The sequence below is a fragment of the Macrobrachium nipponense genome, chromosome 22, assembly GCF_015104395.2.
Source record: "Macrobrachium nipponense isolate FS-2020 chromosome 22, ASM1510439v2, whole genome shotgun sequence".
In the NCBI taxonomy this organism is placed as follows: Eukaryota; Metazoa; Arthropoda; class Malacostraca; order Decapoda; family Palaemonidae; genus Macrobrachium; species Macrobrachium nipponense.
The window spans coordinates 55586728-55614455 of record NC_087213.1 but is presented as its reverse complement, the minus strand read 5'-3'; the positions used below and the strand labels follow the sequence as shown (position 1 = coordinate 55614455).

At 44.4% G+C, this 27728-nt stretch overlaps 1 protein-coding gene across 2 annotated transcripts in view; it reads right to left on the bottom strand.

Moving 5' to 3' along the window:
- The window catches only part of LOC135198693 (U4/U6 small nuclear ribonucleoprotein Prp3-like), a 92169-nt gene that overhangs the window by 14015 nt on the left and 50426 nt on the right, over window positions 1-27728 (bottom strand). Inside the window, exons 2-5 of one of the 2 annotated variants that reach the window (XM_064226528.1) lie at window positions 7781-7986; window positions 7251-7463; window positions 6102-6204; window positions 3217-3506 (exon numbers count right to left, since the gene is read on the bottom strand). In XM_064226528.1, coding sequence (XP_064082598.1) covers window positions 3217-3506; window positions 6102-6204; window positions 7251-7463; window positions 7781-7978 — 804 coding nt within the window. In that variant the 5' untranslated portion in view covers window positions 7979-7986. Of the gene's footprint in view, window positions 1-3216; window positions 3531-6101; window positions 6205-7250; window positions 7464-7780; window positions 7987-27728 lie in introns of both variants that reach the window. The other variant, XM_064226527.1, reaches the window with a different exon arrangement.

Here is a 27728-nt window from a genome sequence, read left to right as displayed (position 1 = left end):
AAGATAGTTTTCTTAGCAACATCTCTCAGAGAGGATTTCTCTAAAGGCTCGAATTTGCTAGAGGTTAAATACTTCAAGACAACATCGAGGTTCCAAGCAGGTGGCCTGCATTGGGGTTGTTTCTTGGTACCAAATGACCTAATCAGATCTCTAAGGTCTAAGTTATTAGAGATGTCTAGATCTCTGTGTCTAAACACTGAGGTTAGCATACTTTTATAGCCTTTGATTGTCGAAACTGACAAACCCAAATCCTTCCTCAAGTATAGAAGGAAGTCTGCGATTTGGGTCACAGAGGTACTGGATGAAGAGACTTTCCTGTTCTTACACCACTTCCGGAAATTCTCCCACTTCGACTGATATACTGTAATTGTGGAGGTTCTTCTGGCTCTAGCCACTGCACTGGCCACCTCTCTAGAATATCCCCTCGCTCTGACAAGACTTTCGATAGTCTGAACGCAATCAGACCCAGAGCGAGGGTATTCTTGTGAAACCTGTCGAAGTGGGGTTGTCTGAGTAAATCTACTCTTAGAGGAAGAGTCCTTGGCGGATCTATTGTCCATTCCAGTACCTCTGTGAACCAACTTTGGGCCGGCCAAAACGGAGCTATTAAGGTCATCCTCGTTCCTTGGCTCTCCCTGAACTTCTTCATAACTTTCCCCAGTACTTTGAATGGAGGAAAAGCGTACACATCTAAGTTTGTCCAATCCATCAGGAATGCGTCGACCGCCACTGCTTCCTGATCTGGAACCGGAGAGCAATAGGTTGGTAATCTTTTTGTTCTGGCTGTCGCAAACAGATCTACTACCGGACGGCCCCACAACTTCCACAGGCTCTGGCAAACCTCCATGTGCAAAGTCCACTCCGTCGGGAGAAGTTGTTCTCTTCTGCTCAACAGGTCCGCACTCACATTTTTCTCCCCCTGTATAAACCTGGTGAGCAGCACGACGCTTTCCTCTTCCGCCCAAAGCAGAACTTCCTTTGCCTAAAAATCCCTTTAAAAAGATGGTCAAACTCGGACGAAGTCCACCAGACCTTAGCAGACTGCAACGCCTGTCTGCGTGAGCTGTCCACTATACTGGAGAAGTCCCCCTGGGAGGAGGCAGGTACTCCCAGGCCTAGACTTTCTCCAGTAGCGTACCTACTCCTGACTTCGATGCTAACTTAGCTGGTGGAAAAGCGAAAGAGTATTTTCCCGCTTCTTTCTTATCCTTCATCCAGTCATTCACACGTTGAAGGGCCTTCTTCGCCGAAATCGACAGAGTCATCTTAAGGAAAGAGGACTTCTTTGGAGTCCTAGTCTTGGAAAACTGCGATAAGGGAGACTTCAAAAATCGAAAGAAGACGTGAAGTCAGAATCTTGTAATCCGAAGACGGTTCTGTATTCTTCTCCTCAACAAAATCCAAATCCTCTTCTGCTGAAGAAATGTCTTGCAGATCACTGTCGTGTTGACGCTTCGCTGACGGAATAACGTCCTGCGGCTAACGAAGAATCGGCGTCCTGCCGCCTATCGATGTCCTGCCGCCTGCGTCCATCGTAGACACATCTGCTTCCTGCCGCCTGCGTCTTGCGTCCACAATTGATCCAGAGTCCTGACGTTTGCGTCCTGCTTCTTCCGAAACCATCTTCTTCTTCCTGCATTCTGCGTCCTGAAAAACCAAGCGATCGCCCGTCCTCGTAGAGCCAGTGCGTCCTACGTCCTCAGCGAACGCATCCTTGTCTTCCGTCTTCTTAGAAGACTTAACGGGAAGGAAATCGTCCTTCCGCCTCGAAGATGCCTGCAAAGGAGCATCCCAAGACTTAACGAGAACTGCCAGCTTAGACTGCATTTCCCTTAAGAAACCCTTCGTACTATCTTCCTGAATGGCAGAGGACGAAGGAGGAGGATTACGAGCAGGACTGCGACGTAACGGAGAGCGATCTTGTACTCTACCCGACGGAGAGACGAGGGGAAGACAAGCAAGAAGATGGAGGAGAGTCTCTCATCGAAATCCAAGAACGAGAAGGCCGTACTGAGTCCTCTTTAGAACGAAAGATCCTCTTCCTCTTGATCGGAACTGCGTCCCCGTCTTCCGAGGAGGACAAAACCTCCGGACTACTCCAAGCCTCACGATCTTGAGCATGTCTCTCGAGAGCGGTCGATGTCCTGAAAGTCCTCTTGAGGGGGCGAGACACAACTGCATACCGACGTTCCCGCTCAGATGTCGAACCATCCGAGGACGCACACTTCCCAGTTACGCCTTTTCTGCGGCGAACTGCAACAGCCTGGGAACTTGCAACAGGACTGTTCGAAGGGACGCCTGACCGCGATAAAACCTCTCTCGCCTCCCTTCGACTGTCGACATGCCTTCTCCCTTGGGTCTGGGAGCTTGACAGAGGTCTAGGTCTAGGAGCACGAGAGAGACGATCAGACGCCCCCTCCACTACACTTTCACTGACATCAAAAGCACTAACTTTATCCGTAAGTCGCTGTATCTGGTCGCCCATGGACGCAAGGGCAGCGAACACCTTAACAATCTGTGTATCGTTCGCCTCCTCCGGTACAGCAGTGGGCGCAGGAGATACCTGGGGAGAAGGAACTACCAATTCTACGTTAGAAGGAGCTGGAGAGGAAACACATTCACTCCTTTTGCTAGAAGAATTCGACTTCTCACTACGAGAAACAGATCTCCTTACACGATCTTTCTCAAGCCTTTCAACATATTTCATAAATATCTTCCACTCCTTCTCTGATAAATTCTCACATTCAAAACACCTATTCTCCCAAGTACACACATTCTCTCTACACTTCTTACAAATAGTATGAGGGTCGACCGAAGCTTTCGGCAACCTTACCTTACACCCCTCTTTTACACAAACTCTAAACATACTTCCAGTATCCGACATCTTTAAAGAACAATCCAAAGCGAATGCCAAGCTAACGTTTCCGAGTACAATACCAAAAATCCATGAAAAGTCGGCTGGCAGAGAAAATCTGGCCCAATTGGGAACGGTTCCTAGCGCTAGCGCCACGGTAACGGGGTGGTGGTTGCCTGAACTACTAATAGGTTACTAGCGTTTGCCGCGAGTTTTGAAAATTTCTGCCAGGTGGAACAGAGAATATAGCTATATATATACCTGCCAGGTAAGTGTCATACATTAAAGTAACAAATTAATCAATAAAAATGTGAGCAAAATATTAATATACAGATTGAATTGTATTAAAAAATAAAACTTACCTTCAGCGTCGGAATCCGCTGAGTCAAGTGTACCTCTTTGCCGCTCTTATCTACAGTCCTGCCCTCTGCATCCAAAATAAGAGGGGTTGGCTTGCCCTGATCCCCTGCTGGTTTTGCCACTTGCGGCATAACAGGAGTAGCAGCATTCATGATAGGCAAAGGGGGAAGACCAACGATCGGTACACTTCCAAGCTGCGCCTGAATACGAGCTTGGAGCTCAGCAATTCTCGTACTTACTTCAGGACTGGATCCAGTTCCCATACCAGTTAACGCAGAGGGTGGTGGCTGAGCTGCAAGGGGGACTGCTGAAAAATCTAACATTTTTAAAAGTTTTTTAAAATCTTATAATATAGTACAAACCAATGCTCTGCACAAGTTCTGGCTTTCAATTGAAAGATGAAACAAGTCACTTTCTGAAATCAACTACTCTGTTGTTCATGGTGCATTACAAAAAAAATGCCAATATTCATGAGATTAACTCATCATCAATAAAATCTTACATGCTGTCCAATATCAAAAAACCATCTCCTAAGGGTTGTCAAAGGGACATGTCCAAGCCATATCCATCTCCCTTTCACCACTATCTCATCTACATATGAACTTTATGATTTCCCGAATGGTATCATTTTTCACTTGATCCTGCAATCTGCCACCTAATATTCCAAAATCAACAAAATCTTTAAGGATATAGTTCCACAATTACACATTAATTAATTCATGTCCATACTATAAAAACGCATGATCTTACTCTACACAATTTCATCCTGCCATGAATGGATAAGCATTTTTGACTTTCAATAAATTTCAAGTCAAGAGAACCAGTATGAGATATTTTTACTATTTACTGTAAACTTCATTAACTCTTTCACCTTCTGGTGTTATTTCATCTCTGTATGTATAATCTGTCTTCATTACACCTATTCTGTTATTACATTTATGATAAATCCCATCTCACTAGATCCCCTGTATATGGAGCGTTCTGTTGGGCAAGCTTTGTGAATCTTGTGTTGTTTTGCTAATTAAAGACCATCGTCTATGTATTCTAAGTCTGTCAAGTGTCCACTGGGGCAACTAAGGCCATTCAGCGCTGAAACGGAAAGTGACAGTAAAAGGTTTGAAAGGTGTAACAGGAGGAAAACCTCAAAGCAGTTGTAATAAGAAACAATTGTTAGGAGAGGGTGGAGAGTAAGATGGAAGAAAGAGAATATGAAGGAGGTACAGTAAAAGGAATGAAAGTATAGTTGCAGCTAAGGGCCGAAGGGACGCTGCAAAGAACCTTAAGTAATGCCTACATTGCACCAAATGAGGTGTACTGATGGCACTAGCCCCTATGGGGTCCACTCTATAAAGCTTCTCTTCCTTTTCCAGTCATTGTTCTCATTATAAAATTCATGAGAAGGGGAATAGCCAAAGGTGGCATAACCTTTTCCCAAATCATCCTCAACTGTTTTTACTCCCTACTCACTGGACATAACTTTATCAACAGTAACTGTACACTTGCTACATTGATGGGCAGTTTCAATTAGTTTTACTATCTAACTGGGATATGAAAATGATGAAAGACATTCCAAAATAATGGTCTGTGAACATTGTCAGATAAGTACCTTCTTGTAAGCAACAAAGCCATCAGAGGTTTTTAAATTCTATAGTGTTGCATATCTTAGCAGCTCCTACTTTTTTTTTTTTAAAGAATGACAAATTCAACAAAAATTTGTACTGTTCCTAACATACAAACCCACAACTTTTCCTCAATTTATTTATCCAGCCTACTGAGGAGGAGCATTCTGGATATTTTCATCCTGATCAAAGTAAATACAAGGTATCTAAATTACTCACCTTCAGTCAAGTTACCACACTTTTGCGCTCTTTGCTAGCCAACCAATCTTCAACTAAATCTCTACAAAAATTAAAAAAACTCATAGAATACTGTGGAAATCTTAGCAATCTATACTTACACATGAATGTTACAATCACCTGATCCTGCATTAACAACTTCTAGGTAAATAACCATTATGTGCCACTGCTACTTACAACAGTGATTGCCAGAATAAACAAACATCTGCAGTTCTTGTCTTGCTTCAAGCTTCAGTCAAAGGTCACAGTGTGAGCAGAGCATTGATTTGCATTTATGCTTAAACATAATTAATAACTGCTACTGACCAGTATTAATTATAAAAAAGTTATGATCATGGCTTCCTGTATACCCTGAATATTCTGGAATAATTAGTATGTTGCCATTTTCTAGTTGGAATTTTCCACATTTTATGATTTTCATAATTAGGAAGTCTGTATTACTATCACTATCAAGGTTTCATATAATAAAGTGACAAAATAAATGAGCAAAAGTGTATACAGGCAATCCCCGGGTTACGACGGGCTCGGCTTACGACGTTCCGAGATTTAGGTGCTTTTCAATTATATTCATCAGAAATTATTTCCTGGGTTATGACGCCTACAACGCTCATCTGGCAGAGGAAATATGACACCAAAAATGCAAAATAATCTATATTTGAAGTTTTTTTTTTTTTTATGAAAAATGCAATAAGAATACAGTTTACATAGTTTTCAATGCACCCAAAGCATTAAAAGTAAGGTTTTCTTAGGATTTTTGACGATGTTCCGGCTTACGACGATTTTCAGCTTACAATGCGTCTCAAGAATGGAACCCCCATCGTAACCCGGGGACTGCCTATATATAATTATTGATTCGATAAGTAGATGAAAATATCAATAAGTATACAATGAAATGAAAGTGAGCTACGGTGCACTGTTAAGCAGGAAAACTCAAAAAAAAAAAAAAATCAAGAGGCTCTATTAGTCATGTCACTGATTAAGTTTGCAAAGCTTTAATATCTGGATATCAACAAAATTCTATTAAATCATACCAGTGCCATTGGTTGCAGGCTTCTGTGGAACTGGCTGGAGACTGGCCATTGCTTTTTTTCTTTCTTCAATCACAGCCTGTGCTTTAGCCATAATGTCTTTAATCTGAAAGGAAAAAGTGAGCATTTTTATCCGATGTAAGAAGCACAGCATGAAAAAGAACACAACAGAAGGTGGCAATTTCTAAATGAGCTTAGTGACAAGGTTTTCAAATGCATTAATCTGTTTTTCCCTTTATTTCACTTTGAAATTTTCTCAAATTTCTTTTCCTTCAGGGAATCACAGTGGAGCTGAGGGAACAGGAAGAACATTGAGGGGTTAATGGAATTGCAGTTCTAAAGATTATGAAAACCACACAAAAGTTACATGCGCTAAGATGCCCAACCTCACAATAAAAGTGATACTCAGGTTTCAACAGGGCCATAAAAGTTTCACATCAATTCAATAATATGGTGTACAGAAATGTCTACCATTGAAGTGCAAAAGTTGGCATATATTTAAAAAAACATGATGAGTAATCAACTGTAAACTGCAAGTAATTTTTTTAATCATTTACTATTACCAACACACCACATATGTAGTGTTCCACAAGCTTTCTCTTCACCTTTGCATTCCCATGCACTTAGCTGGTGATTCAATTTACCACACTCATCATTCGTATTGTAATTACTGACCTTGTACGTCAACACCACTTGCATGGTAGCTACACTGTCATCAATACATACAGACCTGGGTTTCAGATGAAGTTCTAAGCCTTAAATGAATACAGTATAAGTGATGGTTAACTTGAGTATGCACTAATTACGGTATTGTCCTAAGTTATTATTTTAAGTCCAGGTCTGCATAGTGACATAACCACTACCTTGCTACCATTTTGGGTGTGCAACCCTTTGTAACCTGATTGTACCCTCATAAATAATTTTCTGTGAATTTAATGCATTCTTTTCACTTGCCTTTTGTAAGTTCTATGGAAAAACAATCCAAAAAATTAAATTCATAAGTAAACTTACTACTCAAAAAGGGTTCAGTAAATTCAAAAGAGAAGGGATTAAATTAAAGTACAGTATTACTTATTAATGTAAAGTGAAGTGTCACAGAATTAGCGAGGAAACATTTTATTTGCAATGTAATATCAAGAACATCACAATTACCTGCTGAGCTTGAATCTGTCCAGGGCTGACGGTATTGTTTGGGGTAGGCTGAGGCGCCGGTTGCACAGGTGGTTTGGGTTTGGGTGAAAGCTCTTTGTCCTCCTTCACCCTGGCCCGCTTGCTTTCTTTATCACGATCGCTGTCATCCTTGTGAGTACGCTTCCTGGAGGAACTCTTTCCTTTGAAGCCTAAATCATCAAGGAGCATGAATGCCTACAGAAAAATGATATTGTTAGAATACAATAAAGTTTTGTACATACTTACCCGGCAGATATATACTTAGCTAAGTATATATCTGCCGGGGAAGTTGCATGTACAAAACCAATAATACCTTAGTGCTAGAATGCACACTTATAGCATCAATTACAAGAATATCACAAGTGTTTAAACACTGGCACACTGTAGCCCTATGCAACATCTGAAGATGGGCAGAAGCAATTTAGTATTCAAAACCTTCACCAGTCTTGACCTCATGAAAGCAAACAAACAATCAAGTATATTACCTCATAAAGAAAAATTTTAATATTTACCTTTTCTGCTAATTTATGAGCTAAGCTTCTTTCCACATAATCCATTAGTTTATCTTCCAGCCTCCTCTTGTCATTTCCTGAATCTACAGCATGGGTAATGGCCGAAACTACGGATGAACGATCTCGTGTGACATATCTGTTTACCATTTTATCAACGGCAGATTTGTAGTCCTCATACTCTCTCTTTGAAAGCGACATCTTGAGATCTGAAGACACAACAGTAACCATTACTCTTAACATGCAAAATAAATATATAAAAAGAAATATCCTAAGAAAATTACACTGTGCTCTTCTAATCATGCATGACCACAAAGAGACCATTAAAACAGAAAAGAAACTAAGATATTTTTAGCTGTAATATTATTCAAGGAAAAACTATATTAGTTCACAATATCAGGGATAAACTTACCAATCAAATTAGAGAATCAGCAGAAATTTAGTTTTGAATTTCTTACAATAAGCAATAATTGTTTTTATAATGAATATTTCTCACAAAAATGATATTGTTATGTTACAATAAAGTTTCATACATACTTACCTGGCAGATATATACATAGCTAAGACTCCGTCGTCCCCGACAGAAATTCAAATTTCGCGCCACTCGCTACAGGTAGGTCAGGTGATCTACCGGCCTGCCCTGGGCGGCAGGACTAGGAACCATCCCCGTTTTCTATCATATTTTCTCTCTTCCACCTGTCTCCTGCGGGGAGGCTGGGTGGGCTTTTAATTGTATATATCTGCCAGGTAAAGTATGTATGAAACTTTATTGTAACATAACAATATCATTTTCATACAATCAACTTACCTGTCAGATATATACATAGCTGATTGGCACCCTTCGGTGGAGGGTAAGAGACAGCTTTCTATATGGAATAGACAGGTAAACAACATATGTTGTAGGTATAAATAAAACCTTGGTTCCTACCTGATAGGTGGTAGACTTCGTGGGTGTTTGCCCAGTAGTCTGCATCACCTCAAGAAACTTTAGCGTGATATATGATCTATGGCCAAGAGTTCTTGTGGGTCTGCCGAAGGGGTCTTATCCGCTTACTCGGCAGAGCCTAAAAGGACTTTGTCAATGGGTGCTGATCCACTTATATGACAATACACCTTATGAAGGAGCACACAACCAATCCCGACCACCTGATCCTAACCATATGTTAGAACTAAGGATTGCTCCGAGTTATCCCCCAACTCGTCACAACAACCGTAACTCAAAACCACTACGCACACATACATAATTTCCAACAAAAAAATTATACTCATCTAATTGGACATGACAAGAGTCTCTTACTGAACAACATAGACGGCCGCCCGTGCTAAACCAAGTCCTCCATTGTTCGAAGAGACTCCAGACCATATCCAAAAAGAAGAAAAGTATATACATTTAAGGATTGGTGTCGGCTCCCGTACCCAGAATCGTATCCGCCGATACGAAAGGACCTAGAGAAAAACACTTCTCATATGTCACACGAACGTCTTTCAAGTAATGAGATGCAAATACTGAGTTGCATCTCCAAAATGTCGTATCTATGATGTTTTTAAGCGACATATTCTTATGAAACGAGAGAGACGTCGCTACAGCTCTTACTTCATGAGCTTTTACTCTCAACAGTTGTAACTGTTCGTCAGGACAGACCTTATGAGCGTCTGTAATGACGTTTCTTACAAAGAATGCCAGCGCATTCTTGGACATCAGTCTTGTGGGGTCTTTTACCGCGCACCAAAGACCTTGTCTAGAGCCTCCCATCTGATGCTTTCTCTGAAGGTAGAACTTCAGAGCTCTAACAGGGCATAGAGACCTCTCTGCTTCTCTGCCTACGAGACTCGACATTCCTTTGACTTCGAATGACTTAGGCCAGGGATTCGTGGGATTCTCGTTTTTCGCTAAAAACAGGGTCTTAAACGAGCAAATAGCCGAGTCTCCCTTGAATCCTACTTTATCCTGCAGAGCATGTAATTCACTAATTCTCTTTGCCGTAGCTAAAGATAATAGGAATAGGCATTTTCTGGTTATGTCTCTAAACGATGCCAGATGAGGAGGTTCGAATCTTTCCGATGACAGAAACTTGAGGACTACGTCTAGGTTCCAGTTCGGAGGTACTGGTTCCTTAGACTTTGAAGTCTCAAAAGACCTTATGAGATCGTGGAGATCTTTATTATCTGCCAGATCTAATCCTCTATTCCTGAATACAGCCGAGAGCATACTTCTGTATCCCTTTATTGTGGATACGGCTAGATGAGATTTTTCTCTCAGGAATAGCAGGAAATCAGCAATTTCCGCTATAGAGGTAGTGGAGGAGGACAACTTCTTGGATCTACACCACCTTCTAAATACCTCCCACTTCGATTGGTATACTTTCGTAGTGGAGGTTCTGCGTGCTCTCGCGATCGCGCTTGCCACTTCGCGAGAAAAGCCTCTCGCTCTGACAAGTCTTTCGATAGTCGAAAGGCAGTCAGAGCGAGAGCGGGGAGGTTTTGATGGTACCTCTTGAAGTGTGGTTGTCTGAGAAGATCCGTCCTTCTTGGTAGGGATCTTGGAAAGTCTACGATCCACTCTACCACCTCCGTGAACCATTCCTGGGCCGGCCAAAAGGGGGCTATTAACGTCATCCTCGTCTCCTTTGACGCCACAAACTTTTCCATTACTAACCCCAGGATTTTGAATGGGGGAAAAGCATATACGTCTACTCGAGACCAATTTAGCAGGAAGGCGTCTACCATAAGTGCTCTTGGATCTTCCACGACCGAGCAAAAAACTGGGAGCCTTTTGGAAATGAATGTTGCGAAGAGATCCACACTTCCTCGTGTAGTGTCCATTCTGTATGAAGGACCTGGTTCCTCCTGCTGAGTCTGTCCGCCCTCACATTCTTTACTCCCTGTACGAATCTTGTCAGCAGGGAGATGTTCCTGTGAGACGTCCAAAGCAATAGGTCTCTCGTCAGTTCGTAAAGGAACGAGGAGTGCGTCCCTCCCTGTTTCCGAATGTAGGCAAGTGCGGTGGTGTTGTCCACGTTTACTTGCACTACTTTGTTTGACACCAGAGGTTCTAGGCTCTTCAAAGCCAGATGTACGGCGAAGAGCTCTTTGCAGTTTATGTGCCAAGTCACCTGTGCTGGTTCCCAGGTGCCTGACACCTCTTCTGAGCCTAACGTCGCTCCCCAACCTTTCTCCGACGCGTCGGAGTACAACACTAGGTCTGGATTCTGTGTTTTTAGAGAGATCCCTTTGTTCTCTTCCAGAGGGGGCAACCACCACTCTAGGTGCGACTTTATCTCCACTGGAATGGGAAAAACGTCCGAAAGTTGTCCGGTTTTCCAGCTCCAAGACTTCTTGAGGAAGAATTGAAGCGGACGTAAATGAAGTCTTCCTAGTGGGAAGAACTGTTCTAGCGAGGAAAGCGTCCCTAGAAGGCTCAACCATTCCCTCGCCGACGTATGTTGCTTCCCTAAGAAGAGAGAGACTATCCGCAAACCTTTTGCGATTCTCTCTTGCGAAGGAAATACTCGAAAACCCCGAGAATCCATCCGAATCCCCAGATAGACAAGGTCCTGTCTGGGGGTCAGCTGAGACTTCTCGAGGTTCACGAGCAATCCCAACGCTTTGATCAAATCTAGAGTTAACTTTAGGTCCTCCAAGCACTGTCTCTCTGATCTGGCCCTGATGAGCCAGTCGTCCAGATACAGAGAGACATTTACTCCTTTGAGGTGAAGAAACCTCGCCACATTCTTCATCAGACTTGTGAAGACCTGAGGAGCTGTGGACAGGCCGAAACACAAGGCTCTGAACTGATAGATCCTTCCCCCCGTCATGAAACGGAGGTACTTCTTCGATGAAGGGTGGATCGGGACGTGAAAGTAGGCGTCCTGGAGATCTAGAGACACCATCCAATCTCCTTGTCGTAATGACGCTAGGACTGAAGCAGAAGTCTCCATGGAGAATTTCTCCTTCTGAACAAATTTGTTCAGAGAGCTGACGTCCAGTACTGGTCTCCAGCCTCCCGAGGCTTTCGCGACCAGAAAAAGGCGATTGTAAAACCCCGGGGAGTTTTGATCCCGTACTAGTTCTATCGCTCTCTTGTCCCACATTTGTTCCACCATCGATCGAAGAGTATCCCTCAGCACAGGATCCTTGTACTTGGCTGATAGTTCCCTTGGTATTGACGTTAGGGGAGGAGTGTTCAGGAAAGGGATACGATATCCCTTCCTTAAGATCGCCAATGAAGACGCGTCTGCGTTTATCAGTGTCCAGGCTTCCACAAATCCCAGGAGCCTGGCACCTACTGGTGCTTGGAGGAGAGAATCTTCATTTTCCCTTTTTAAAGGGACGAAAGGCAGACCTACCTCTCTTTTCCGGAGCCTTCCTTCTAGTGGGAGGTCTGGAGGTCGGACCACCTCGAAAGGGCTGCACAGATGTACTAGGTCCTTTCTTGTCCGATGCAGAAACAGGTTTCTTCTTTCTTGCTGACTGCGTCAGAAGATCCTGAGTCGCCTTCTCAGTTAAAGAATGCGCAATGTCCTTTACTAACTGAGAAGGGAACAAAAAGTCAGATAGAGGCGAATACAGTAGAGCTGCCCTCTGAGCATGAGAGACTGCCTTTGTTAAGAAGGCGCCATATACAGTCCTCTTCTTTAGAAGACCTGCTCCAAACAATGAGGAGATTTCAAAAGATCCATCCTGTACCGCTTTGTCAATACAAGACAAAATGCATAACAGGGCTTCAGGTTCGATTCCTTCTGAATCATGTGCTTTCTTGGACATCACCCCAAGGGACCAATCTAAGAAGTTGAAGACTTCCAATACATGAAAGAGTCCCTTGAGGAGATGATCCAGTTCCGAAATTCCCCACGTAATACGTGCCGAATTGAGACTTTGTCGACGTGAAGCGTCAACTAAGGTCGAAAAATCTGCTTCCGTTGTAGAAGGGAGAGCAATACCCATATTTTCTCCCGTCTGATACCAAATGCCTCTTTTCCCAGCTAATCTTGCTGGAGGCATGCAGAATACTGTTCTCACTAATTCTTTTTTAGACTTCATCCATGAGTCTAAGGATTGTAAGGCCCTCTTCATCGAAATGGTGGGCTTCATTTTGAGAAAAGACGAAGGCTTCTTCGTCTTAGCACTAGAAAAGAGCGAGCGCGGAGAAGGAGGAGCGGCAGGAGTCAATTCGTCTCCATACTCCTCAAGAAGCAGGGTAGTCAAAACCTTATAGTTAGACAGACCCTCTCTTCCATGATGTTCATCATCCGAGTTTTCATCCAACTCGGTATCTACATGAGTCTCCGCTCTCCTTTCCGTACGTTCCTCTTCTGGAGGAGACAAACTCCTAATAGGAGAGGGGCTAAGGGAATGATAATCTTTCCTCTTTCCCGCTCTAATAGTCTTGGAAGGCGTCACAAGCTCCGGCTTCTCTTGAAAATTAGAAGACGCTTCCCGCTTGTATGACGCTTCCCGTTCGTCAAGCGTCCTGGCTGACGTCTCTTGCTGACGTCTTGATGACGCTTCGCGCCTGGAAGACGCTCCGCTCTCCAAAGGCGTCCTTATTGGCGTCACAATATTGGACGGAGCGTCACGTCTATGATCCGAATTCAATGACGCTTCACGTCTAAAAGACGTCTTACGTCTCTCTGGCGTTACGAAACTCTCGTAAGCCCCCGTTCTCGCTCTCGAACTCGAAGCTTCTGTAAGACGTTTAGCAGCTTCACGTCTGCCTGACGCTTCTCGTTGAGCAGGTGAGAGAGGACGAGACTTCTTAATTGGAAGCGTCACGTCCTTCCGACGGGGCGCTAAAACTCCCACTAGAGAGGACAGTTGCTCTTGAACTGCCAAAATTATCTTCCTTGACGCTTCTCCCACGTCTAGTGCATGACGCCTTTCGTCATCACTCGGGGGAGAAGAAGGAAAGGGTACTTCTGCGTACACGTCAGGTGACGCTGACGCCACCTTCGCTTTCTTAATAGAAGAAGGAGCGTCATCTGAGAAGCGCTCTGGGCTAGAATCTATTTCAGGTTCCTTCATATGACGCTTCAGCGGTCTCGACAAGTTCGACTCCTTCCACCCTCGTTTAGGTGAGGGAGAGGACGAGAAACACTCACGAAGGACGCTTTTTCTGTAGCGTCCTTTAGCCGCCTGCCATGAAGCAGAGCTAGCTGAAGGGACGTCTGACCGTTGGGGATTCCCCACGACCTCCTTAAGGCTTTCGACTTTCCTTCTCCTCTGGGCATGGGAGCTTGGAAGAGGTCTAGGCCTGGGAGCGTCGCAGGGACGAACTCACTTCACTGTAATGCTCACTTTCACTAGCCTTACCTTTGAAGTCAGCCATCTTGGACTTCATGTCTCTAATTGTAGCTTTCAGATTGGCGATTTCCGAGGCCGAATCCGAAAAAGCACTCTGAGAATGAGATACATAGGGAGAATCTACATCAGTAGGATTAGAATTATCCGTGAAAGGCTCAATAGGCCTTGAACTCACACCTTTCAGACGTCTAACCCTATCCCTCTCTAACTTCTTCAAATAAGAAGTCAAAGTCTTCCACTCTTCTGCATTCAATCCCTCGCATTCCTTACAAGTATTATTAGCAGAACACTGAAACCCCCTACATTTACGGCATACAGTGTGAGGATCAACCGAAGCTTTCGGTATCCTCACCCTGCAGCCTACATTCACACACATTCTCACACTCACAGTTGAATCAGACATACTGAGAAAAATCCAAAAGAGTTATTCCAAAAACAGTCCACAGTAGCGAATGCCAAAACACGATCCAGATACGTCACCAAAAAGCCGAAAAACGATGATCAAAGGATGAAATATGAATCTAAGTCAGGAGGTAATAGCAACAATGTTGATACCACCGGCGACAGAGAAAATATGATAGAAAACGGGGATGGTTCCTAGTCCTGCCGCCCAGGGCAGGCCGGTAGATCACCTGACCTACCTGTAGCGAGTGGCGCGAAATTTGAATTTCTGTCGGGGACGACGGAGTCTTAGCTATGTATATATCTGACAGGTAAGTTGATTGTATGAAAATATAAATTACTCATTACATACTCTTTTGTCAGTGAAACCTATGTTCAAAAGTTCTGGCATACAGACTACTCATTTCATATTATAAATAACTCATTAATTATAGTTTTCATACACTTCATTATATAGGTATGTATATGAATTACTAGCAGTACATTCACCTCCACAATAACATATAAAACGGACTGAAAGAGATATGTACAGCTGCATAAAATTGAAAAATAAAAATAAAAAGATAGAATGAGTTGCTGCTGTCATTTACTTTTGAAATCTTGATTGGTCATCACATGGAAGAAACTGCATCTCAACACCCGATTCTTTGGCTCCAGGAAAGTGACCAAAGGTACTCTCTGAGACAGGGCTCCCTTAAATGATGTGAATCCCAGAGACAGGGGCCCTTATATGATGTGAATCCCATACATGAGAAGTTAACAAAGTAAGGGCACAATATAATACCAGACACATAAAAAGTTGAGCATCATCTTGAACCTGGCAAGTACATCATTGAGACCACATCTAAGTGTACAGTATTTTTGGTAGAACTGAAGACTTTCACTGTGCCTTCTAGTTAGGTAACTACCAGTTTATGTGCAAAATGGGAGCTGTGTTTAGTACCAGTCTTTTGGAGATGAACATAAAAATATAAGCAAACAATAGCAAGTATAAACATAAAAAAAACATAAACAAAAGGCTGTAAATATTCTAGTTGGCATCTGGCAGGAATCAGGTGTGGCAGTAATCGTCAGTTTTACTGTATTTTTTCATTTTACTAATTCTCAATACAGTATTGGATTTTTAGCTTCATTCTTTTACATCTTCATATACCTAACATGAAAGATATACTACATGAGCATGAGCACCATGTTTAGAACCAATCCCATGGGAATATGTTGAAACATAAATATAAACAGGGGAGAGATCAAAGTCCTGACATAATTAACACAGTAAAACTGAAGGTTACTGCCACAGCATGGTTCGTGCCAGTTGCCAACCAGAATGTTTAACTAGGGTACCACCTTCTTTTTGCTTTTGTTTAGCCTACATTTACGTCTTTTGTTTAAGTTTCTATTTGCCTTCTATTGTTATGGTCTATTGTTCATTGCAAAAACTGAAGACCAGTAGCACTACAGAACTGTGACCCTCTGGTTTGGTAACTAGGCTATCAGTTTGTACGCAAAATGGGAGCTATGTTTAGTATCTGCCCCATGGGGAATATAAAAACAAACAAAAGATTGTAAATATACGTTAAATATAAATAAATGATTGCATAAAAACAAACAAAAGATTGTAAATATACACTAAATGTAAACAAACTATTGCAAACAAAGGAACAAACAAACAAAAACAAACAAAAGGCAGTAAATGGCAAACGGAATTTAAAACAAACAAACAAAAGGCAGTAAATGGCAAACGGAATTTCTAGGAAGGCCTTAGCTAATACGATTACTTCCTTGATAGGCCTACTACAGTTCAATTAGCTTAGCTTGCCAAAATCATAAAAAAAAAATTACGAACTGGATATTGGTACAGCAGCCGTATCCCTGATTGCGATAGATATTGGTACGGTAGTGAATTGGACATGCTCGAACCCTTGTTTACTGCGACCGCCTCAGGCATATCAGGGACAGCAAGAAAATGACGACCTAGCAACGTGGAATGTGTAATAACACATCAGTTTTCGCTGAAAAATGATATTGTCATGTTACAATAAAGTTTTATACATACTTACCTGACAGATATATACTTAGCTATAGACTCCGTCGTCTCCGACAGAATTTCAAATTTCGCGGCACACGCTACCGGTAGGTCAGGTGATCTACCGCCCTGCCCTGGGTGGCAGGACTAGGAACCATTCCCGTTTTCTAATCAGAATTCTTCTCTTCCACCTGTCTCCTGCGGGGAGGCTGGGTAAGTATGTACTATAAAACTTTATTGTAACATGACAATATCATTTTTATACATTCAACTTCCCTGCCAGATATATACTTAGCTGATTAGCACCCATTGGTGGTGGGTAAGAGACAGCTAACTACTGAAATAGACAGGTAAACAACATATGTTGTAGGTATTAATAAACCTTGGTTCCTACCTTATTAGGCTGAAGACTTCGCGGCTACTGCCTTGGAGTCTGCTTAGCCTCAAGAGCCTCAGCGAGATATTGATCTATGGCTAAGAGTTCTTGTGGGTCTGCCAATGGGGTCTTATCCACTTACTCGGCAGAGCCTAAAGGCCTTTGTCATTGGGTGCTATTCCACTAACATGACAATACACCTTGTTCAAGGAGCACAACACCGATCCCGATCACCTGATCCTAACATCCATGTTAGTTCTAAGATTGCAAGGAGTTATCCCCGAACTCCTTACAAACAACCAAAAACTCGAAACATAATTACACTTTCATTTTTACAAAATATACAAAAAAAAAATTTTGTACTCCCCTACTAGCCATACATACCCTTGATCCCCTACCAGCAATGACACTATGCTCCCGTGCGACATCAGTGAGCTTGCAAATAGAAAACCAAGCACATATCTGACAAGTGGGTTTATGTACGATAAAAACACAATATTTAAGGATCAGTCTTTGCTCCAAGACCCAGCACTGTATCTGCTGATACAAATGGACCTAGAGAGAAGCACTTCTCATAGGTCACTCTCACATCCTTCAGATAATGAGATGCAAACACTGAATTGCACCTCCAATACGTAGTCTCAATGATATTTTTAAGAGACATATTCTTTTGGAACGCCAAGGATGTTGCTACTGCTCTCACCTCATGGGTCTTGACCTTTAGAAGACCGAAGGATTCCTCCGAGCAGTTCTTGTGAGCGTCCGTAATTACGCTTCTCACAAAGAAAGCTAAGGCGTTCTTGGACATGAGTCTTTTGGGGTTCTTCACCGCACACCAAAGACCTTGTTGACAAGCTCCCATCTGTCTCTTCCTCTCTAAATAAAATTTAAGAGCTCTCACTGGACAGAGAGACCTCTCTATCTCTCTGCCTACGAGGTTAGATAGACCTTTTACTTCAAAGCTTCTGGGCCAAGGTTTTGACGGGTTTTCGTTCTTCGCCAGAAACATTGTCTGGAACGAACAGATGGCAGCATCTCCTTTGAACCCCACTGTGGAATCTAGAGCGTGCAATTCGCTCGTCCTCTTGGCTGTAGCGAGAGACAACAGGAATAAGCATTTCCTAGTGACGTCGCGGAAGGAAGCCAGATGTAAAGGCTCGAATTTATCCGATGAAAGGAATTTCAGGACCACGTCCAGATTCCAACTAGGTGTTCTAGGAGTTGCTGCATTTGAAGTTTCAAAGGATCTAATTAGATCGTGTAGATCTTTGTTGTCTGCAATATCTAACCCTCGATTTCTAAATACTGAAGACAGCATGCTTCTGTATCCCTTTATTGTTGAGACAGAAAGGTGTGATTCCTCTCTCAGAAAGAGGAGGAAATCGGCAATATTCACTATAGAGGTACTGGAGGACAGCTTCTGACTCTTACACCACCTCCTAAAGACTTCCCACTTCGATTGGTATACTCTTCTCGTCGAAGCTCTGCGGGCTCTAGCGATAGAGCCCGCAGCCTTGCGAGAAAAGCCCCTCGCTCTGACAAGTCTTTCAATAGTCGAAAGGCAGTCAGAGTGAGGACCTGGGAGGTTGTGATGAAACCTCTCGAAGTGGGGTTGTCTGAGTAGATCTGGTCTGTTTGGAAGAGATCTGGGGAAGTCCACTATCCACTCCAGTACCTCCGTGAACCATTCCTGGGCTGGCCAAAATGGGGCTATTAGTGTCAACTTCGTGTTCTTTGACGCTACGAACTTCCTGAGCACTTCCCCCAGGATCTTGAACGGGGGAAAGGCGTATGCGTCCACACCCGACCAATCCAGGAGAAACGCGTCTATTGCGAAGGCTCTCGGATCTTCCACTAGAGAGCAAAAGATCTCTATTCTTTTGGAAAGGAACGTCGCAAACAGGTCTATGTGAGGTCTCCCGCACAGGGACCAAAGACTTCGACACACTTCTTCGTGTAGAGTCCATTCTGTGGGAAGGACCTGATTCCTCCTGCTCAGTCTGTCCGCTCTCACATTCTTTATTCCTTGAACAAATCTTGTGAGGAGAGTTATGCCTCTTTCTTCTGTCCAGGTTAACAGGTGTCTTGTTAACTGAAAGAGGGAGAAAGAGTGCGTGCCTCCTTGCTTGTGTATGTAAGCCAGAGCCGTGGTGTTGTCCGAGTTTATCTGTATCACCCCGCCTCTGACTATCTCTTCGAAGAACTTTAAGGCTAGGTGTATGGCCACTAGTTCCTTGCAATTGATGTGCCAGGACACCTGTTCCTTTGTCCAGGTGCCTGACACCTCCCTTGCTCCTAGCGTTGCTCCCCATCCTGACTCCGAAGCGTCGGAATATAACACTTGGTCTGGGTTCTGCAGGGCAAGCGATACGCCTTCGTTCTTTTGAAGAGGAAGGATCCACCACTTCAAATGATGTTTTACCTCTTGTGGAAGCGGGAAGATGTCCGAGAGTTGTCCCGTCTTCCAACTCCACACCCCTTTCAGGAAAAACTGAAGAGGGCGAAGGTGAAGCCTCCCCAGAGAGAAGAACTTTTCTAGTGAGGACAGGGTCCCTAAAAGGCTCAGATAATCCCTCGCTGAACTGTTCTTTATCTCTAAGAAGCTCGAGATTTTCGACAAACCTCGAGTGATTCTTTCTCGCGAAGGAAATACTCGAAAACCCCGAGAATCCATCTGAATCCCCAGATAGACCAAGCTCTGGCTGGGGATCAGCTGCGACTTCTCGAGGTTCACGAGTAATCCCAGCGATTCTATCATGTTCCTTGTTACTGATAAGTCCTCCAGGCACTGAATCTCCGACTTGGCCCTGATCAGCCAGTCGTCCGAACGTAGTAGGGCGGATGTTTATTCCCTCTAGGTGAAGCCATCTTGCCACATTCGCCATCAGGTTGGTGAATACTTGCGGAGCTGTAGACAGACCGAAGCACAGAGCCCTGAATTGAAAAATCTTGTCTCCTATTACAAACCGAAGATATTTCTTGACAAATGGTGAATGGGAACGTGGAAATACGCATCTTGCAAGTCCAGAGAGACCATCCAATCTCCTGGACGAAGAGCCGACATTACTGAAGCGGACGTTTCCATGCGAAAATGGAATTTTTATTCTAAAATTAATATTAATAATACTTACCTGTATAATTTATCTAGCCCTAAATCCCCCAAAAACGCACCAATATTTACCACATTGGCAACCCTGTTACCTCCTATTCTGTCCGCCAGTTGGCAACACTGTCGTTGACAGATACGAAAACCTTCCCTCAAATCAGTTGTGATAGGCAGATCGTGGGGTAGGATGGGTGGGACTAGATAAATTATACAGGTAAGTATTATTAATATTAATTTTAGAATAAAAATTCCATATTAATAAACATTACCTTAATATAATTTATCTAGCCCGATTAACCACATTGAAAAGGAGGAGGGAATCTGAATACAATTTCCCCTTCGGACAGAATAGGAGAAAACAAACAAAGAAATATATATCATAGGCAGTCAAAACTCAACCCAAGGTCAAAGATACTAACAACTCAAAGTCTCCTACCATAATGCCACCAACTGCGGTAGCACAGGACAAGGAGTAAGTGCATAGTCAGTCCGTCTGTACTAAAGTCAGGTGACCGACCAGGTGACCAGTCAGACGAATTGCGGACAGCAAGGGACTTGCACCCTGAAGACTAATCAAGCACTATTCTTTCCCTAAAGGATGAGTGTCTGGACTGTCTGGGCAATTCAAAGCTAAGCAAACCTTGGGGGTGTATCAACGCAACCCGAAGTCGCCAGCAACGAATCGGCTCATGAGCAACTCCTAACTCGAGCTTTCTGGTGCCAAGAGAAAGGAGCGCGAGCACAAAAGGCGATTCAGTCCCGAAGGACGAATGCCTGACAGTCCAACCTGGTCTCATGTTACACGATCATCGGGGGTGTATCAACGCAACCGACTTCGTCAACAAGAAACCTCCAGGGCTACTAAATGTCGCCCCTGATCTCACCCCGAGTGTCTGACTCCGAGAAGGACAGGTGAGACAAAAAGTAGATGGTGAGCGAGTCACCAGATGACAGCAGACGATCCATCGACTAATTCCCTGTCCAGGACCGTGGAAGAAGCAGGAGTTGTCAGGACAAGCGAACCAGTGGCTAGTCCTAGGTCAGCATCCGACGCTGGGGAAATAGCGTGAGTCGCCAGTGCCGACAACCCAGTGGCTAGGAACCATTTCACACTGAAAATGGAAGCAGCATGAGTTGCCAGCAGTCAGTCCTTGTCATCAAAAACACCTAAATACCAACTGCCTAATTCCCATTATAACTACGTCAAAAAACTGCCATGGGTTATAATACAAAAACAAAAATAGATACAACAAAACAAAAATTAATGAATAATATACAGGTAGCAACCAAACGTAAAACAGGAAGACTACCTAATTCTCCTGTCTGACGACCTGTCCTGCCATCACCAACAGGCCCAAAGAACGAAGGTCGCCTAGAACTAGAGAAATATCCCTCAAGTAAAAAGAGGCAAAAACAGAATTAGAACGCCAAGTCGCCGCTCAAGCACCTTGGCGACTGAGACGTTCATTCATAAAGCTACTGATGTAGCAACTGCTCTAATACTGGTGTGCTCTTGGGCGTCTGGTCTTCCCCAGCAGCCGAACCACCAGTTTTAACGATCAGATCTCTGAGAAAAAAAGGATACACCATTCTTTGAAATAGGTCTCTTGACATTTCGGGTGAAACAAACAGATGACGGGGCGACGACCCTGAATGTCCTTCGTGCGGCGTAAATAACATGAGAGCGCCCTAACAGGGCAAAGAACTAATTCCTCATTTAAATTACCAACGAAGTCGACCAGCGACTTCAGTACGAAAGACCTGGGGAATGGGATTATCAGACGATTCAGTCTTTGCGACAAATTCAGGAAGGTATGACAAAATCATGTCTTGTCCAGATCTGGCAACCAAAAAGAGAGTGCTTGCAGTTCACCCCCACCCTCTTGCTGTAGCCAGTGAGACGGAAGGAAGAGTGTCTTAGAAGAGAGGTCCCTAAATTTGCAGAATTCAGAGGCTCAAACGGAGGGAACCTTAAGGCTTGAAGGACTTTGTTAACGTCCCATGTCGGAGGCGAACACTGCGGCCTGGGTCGAGTAGGAAAAAGATCGAAGAAGTAAATCTCTAATGACATAAGATGAAGAGATCTCAGGAAGCCTTGCCTTAAAAACATAGGAAAGCATAGACCTATAACCCTTAATGCATGAAGGTGACAGGGCCCTGTCATGATGTAAATGAACTAAAAACTCCGCTACTTTCGGTAAGGAAGGTCTAGAAATTGAATGTCCTTGAGACTTACACCGTTGTTTGTAAACCGACCATTTAGCCTGATAATTTACTCTGGTTGATTGCCGCCTGGCAAGAGCCAACTGTCGCGCCACTCTGGAGGAGAACCCTTCGTGCTTGGAGAACCTCCTGACAGTCTCCAGGCATGAAGATGAAGCATGTGGAGCCTCTGATGGAACCGATGAAATGAAAATGGGTGTTTAGAAGATCTGGTCTCTCTGGCAGGCGAATGGGGGGTTCCAACAGTGCTTCCAGAAGGTCGGGAACCACTCCTTCTGTGGCCAGAAGGGGGGCGATCAAGGTGAGATCCAGACTTGCTTGGTTGCCCTCACTTTGTTGAGGACTGACCTCACCAGAGAGAACGGAGGAAAAGCATAGGCTTGAAGTCCCTCCCAGTCCTGCAAAAGAGAGTCTGTCCCGGCACTCTGAGGAGTCTGGTAAGGGGCGAAGAATATCTGGCACCGAAAATTCAGTGGGGTGGCAAACAGATCGACTGTGACAGGCCATTTCTTCCTGAGGCTGTCGAAGACTTCCTGGCAAAGTGTCCACTCCGACCCTTGAACTTCGTTCGGTCTCGACAAGGCATCTGCCTAGAAGACGTTGTGATTGGCCCAGGATAAACTGAGGGACCTAACGTAATCCCCCTGTCTTCTGCCCCCCACACAGGATTGATCGGGCTTCTTGAGTGAGAAGATCCGACTGTGTGCCGCCTTGGTTTTCTCAAGTACGAGACTGCTGGTGTTTGTCGACAAAGATCGCGACAACCGACTCCAACAGTTGTTCCTGAAATGAAAGAAGGCCTAGGTACACTGCCCTCAGTTCCCTCCAATTTATTGACATGCTCCTCTCTCCTCCTCTAACCAAATGGTCCCCGGAGCGGCTTCGGAGCCCAGGTGTGCGCCCCAACCTTGAACCGAGGCGTCTGACCAAAACATTAGGTCCGGAGGAACCGAAAGAAGAGATGTCCCTGACTTGAGGCGGTGAACTTGCATCCACCAACGGAGATCCTTCCGACATTGTGGAGAAGAGGCGACTATCGTGTCCTCGGACACGAAATCCCATGACTGGCGAAGTGTCGACTGCAAGGGACACCTCATTCTGAGACGACCTCCGGGAACCAGTTGGATGAGGGATGACAAATGGCCCAGGAGAGACCTCCAAAGAGAAACTGGCTGCGTTACGGAGGACAAAATTCTTCGATCAGACTCAGAAGCTTGTCTATCCGTTTTCTGAGCGGGAGAAGCCCTCAAAATCTGGGAATTCAAAACAATCCCCAGATAAGTCATGATCTGGCAAGGGATTAGATTGGACTTGTCGAAGTTGACACAAATGCCCCAACTCGACACAAAGAGACAGAACTATCTCCCTCGACCGAGACATTTCTCTAGAGATTCGGCTGGACTAGCCAATCGTCCAGATACCGAAGCATCCTTACGTTTAACTGATGCAGAATAGCTGAAACAGGAGCCATCACCCGAGAAAAGACCTGTGGAGCAGTGGTGAGGCCGAAACAAAGGGTCTTGAACTGGAAAACTCCCGAGTCCGTGAAAAACCGAAGGTAAGGTCTGCTTCTTGGATGGATGGGGATTTGCAGATAAGCATCCTGCAGATCGATGGAAATCATCCAGTCCCCCCTCCTGACGGATGAAAGAACAGTCTGGGACCCCCGTCCGCTCCATCCTGAACTTGGACTTTAGAATGAACTTGTTCAAAACCGAAAGATCTATGATGGGGCGCCAGGCACCCGAGGCCTTTAGAACTACAAACATCCGAGAGTAAAACCCGGGAGAAGGAGGAGCTCGCTCTATGGCATCCTTCTCCAAGAGGGCCGAAAGCTCCTTCTCCAAGGCTTGACCCCTGATTGAGTGAGGGGAATAACTGCTGAACTCGAGAGGACGATTGGAAAGTGGAGGTCTGGAAACAAAAGGGATCTCGTAACCTTCCTTCAGGACCCTCCACCACCCAAGCATCCACCGCTCTCCCCTGCCAAGCTGACCAATGGCGGGAGAGACAAGCTCCTACTGCGGTCTCCAGGCGAGGTGATGACTCCTACTTCTGAAAATTCTTACGCAGAGACAAGGAAGAAGAAGAAGAAGAAGGTCCTCCTGGAGGTTGAGCTCTTTCTCTGCCCTTAGAGCCACGCCAAGAACCTCTCCCGCGTTTCAAAGGGTGAGCACCAGAGGATGGGGAAAGAAGAGGCACCACAACCTGAGATGTTACTCTGGAAAAAAGAGCCAGAAGGAGTTGTTTTTGGGGCTGGAGCAGAAGGTACAGATCTGGTCCTAAACTTAACGCTTACTCCTTGAAGGAACGGGAGGGAAGACCAGAGGAAAAAGCTCTTGATAAGGCCCAGTGAGCTTGGGAAGAGGCATCACCTTGATGTTCTTCCTTCAAAACCTCAGAAAGCACAGAAATATCGAAAAGGAAATCGCCAAAAGGAGAAGAGGACAACAGACGGGTTCTCTGAATCTCCGATACAGAGGAGGGTAACTGCGACAAATACAGGTTACGCCTTAGAGAAACAAGAAAGGCCTGCATTGAAGCAGCAAGCTCGTTCTGATGTACAGAAGCGATTGAAATGGATGAGCAGAATTTCTCAAAAGAGGAGCATCAGGAGGAACAAACCCGGAGTCCTTGATATACATTAAAAGCCCTCCGAGGACCCACATATTGAAGGATTGAGCTCTTGTAAGGAGCTCATAACAGCTCCATAGCAATAAAATCTTCAATTGAGACAGAGACCGAAGCCTTAGAAGGCAAGGGTTTGACTTGAAAGTCGACAAAATCGGATTTGGCTTGGGGGGTCGAGAGAATGAAGAATCATCCGCCACCTGGTAAACTCCTCTCCGGTGTCGTAGAAGAGAAGAGAGCTTCCTCTTCCCATCCCCGATCACCTTCGAAAGTTTAGCGGCAACGTCCGCCCTCACTCTCGCGAACCTCTGGGCAAAGGGAAACGTAAAAAAATTCCCCCGTGCCGGGAAGGACCGTCAAGAAAAATCCCTTCTGTAATACAACGAGGCGGAGGCTGCTGCTGCTCTTTAGGCCTCGCCTGAGGAAGAAAAATGTTATTGTTATAATACAATTAAGTTTGTTCATACTTACCTGGCAGATATATATATAGCTGTATTTCTGACGTCCGACAGAATTTCAAAATTCGCGGCACACGTAGTGGGGCGGTCAGGTGGTAGTACCCATTCCCGCCGCTGGGAGGCGGATATCAGGAACCATTCCCATTTTCTATTCATATTTATTCATGGCCCTTGTCTCCTGAGGGGAGGAGGGTGGGCACTCTAATTATATATATCTGCCAGGTAAGTATGAACAAACTTAATTGTATTATAACAATAACATTTTGTTCATGAAACTTACCTGTCAGATATATATATAGCTGAATCACACCTTCGGATGGTGGGTAGAGACAGACTAGGATTTTTTTAGGAAATTTAAATTAAAATGATATGTCATGTTACAATAAAGTTTTATACATACTTACCTGACAGATATATACTTAGCTATAGACTCCGTCGTCTCCGACAGAATTTCAAATTTCGCGGCACACGCTACAGGTAGGTTCAGGTGATCTACCGCCCTGCCCTGGGTGGCAGGACTAGGAACCATCCCGTTTTCTAATCAGAATTCTTCTCTTCCACCTGTCTCCTGCGGGGAGGCTGGGTGGGCTATTAATCGTATATATCTGTCAGGTAAGTATGTATAAAACTTTATTGTAACATGACAATATCATTTTTATACATTCAACTTCCCTGCCAGATATATACTTAGCTGATTAGGCACCCATTGGTGGTGGGTAAGAGCAGCTAACTACTGAAATAGACAGGTAAACAACATATGTTAGGTATTTTATAAACCTTGGTTCCTACCTTATTAGGCTGAAGACTTCGCGGCTACTGCCTTGTAGTCTGCTTTAGCCTCAAGAGCCTCAGCGAGATAATGATCTATGGCTAAGAGTTCTTGTGGGTCTGCCAATGGGGTCTTATCCACTTACTCGGCAGAGCCTAAAGGCCTTTGTCATTGGGTGCTATTCCACTTACATGACAATACACCTTGTTCAAGGAGCACAAAACCGATCCCGATCACACAAAAAAAATTTTGTACTCCCCTACTAGTCATACATACCCTTGATCGCCTACCAGCAATGACACTCTGCTCCCGTGCGACAGTAGTGAGCTTGCTACCTAGAAAAACCAAGCACATATCTGACAAGAGGGTTTATGTACGATAAAAACACAAAATTAAGGATCAGTCTTTGCTCCAAGACCCAGTACTGTATCTGCTGATACAAAAGGACCTAGTGAGAAGCACTTCTCATAGGTCACTCTCACGTCCTTCAGATAATGAGATGCAAACACTGAATTGCACCTCCAATATGTAGTCTCGATGATATTCTTCAGAGACATGTTCTTTTGGAACGCCAAAGACGTTTGCTACTGCTCTTACTTCATGCGTCTTGACCTTTAGAAGACCGAAGGATGCCTCAGAGCAGTTCTTGTGAGCGTCTGTAATAACGCTTCTCACAAAGAAAGCTAAGGCGTTCTTGGACATGAGTCGTTTGGGGTTCTTCACTGCACACCAAAGACCTTGTTGACAAGCTCCCATCTGTCTCTTCCTCTCTAAATAGAATTTAAGAGCTCTCACTGGACAGAGAGATCTCTCTATCTCTCTGCCTACCAGGTTAGATAGGCCTTTTACCTCAAAACTTCTGGGCCAAGGTTTTGATGGGTTTTCGTTCTTTGCCAGAAACATTGTCTGGAAAGAACAGATGGCAGCATCTCCTTTGAACCCCACCGTGGAATCCAGAGCGTGTAATTCGCTCGTCCTCTTGGCTGTAGCGAGAGCCACCAGGAACAAGCATTTCCTAGTGACGTCGCGAAGACGCCAGATGTAAAGGTTCGAATTTGTCCGATGAAAGGAATTTTCAGGACCAGTCTAGATTCCACTAGGTGGTTCTAGGAGTAGCTGCTTTCGACGTCTCAAAAGATCTAATTAGATCGTGTAGATCTTTGTCGTTAGCAATGTCTAGGCCTCGATTCCTGAAAACCGAAGACAGCATGCTTCGGTATCCTTTTATTGTCGAGACAGATAGGTGTGACTCCTTTCTCAGAAAGAGGAGGAAATCGGCAATATTCACTATAGAGGTACTGGAGGAGGACAGCTTCTGAACCTTACACCACCTCCTAAAGACTTCCCACTTCGACTGGTATACTCTTCTCGTCGAAGCTCTGCGGGCTGGCTCTAGCGATAGAGCCCGCAGCCTCGCGAGAAAGCCTCTCGCTCTGACAAGTCTTTCGATAGTCGAAAGGCAGTCAGAGCGAGACCTGGGAGGTTGTGATGAAACCTCTCGAAGTGGGGTTGTCTGAGTAGATCGTGTCTGTTTGGAAGCGATCTGGGGAAGTCCACTATCCACTCCAGTACCTACCTCCGTGAACCATTCCTGGGCTGGCCAAAATGGGGCTATGAGTATCAACTTCGTGCTCTTCGAAGCTACAAACTTCCTGAGCACTTC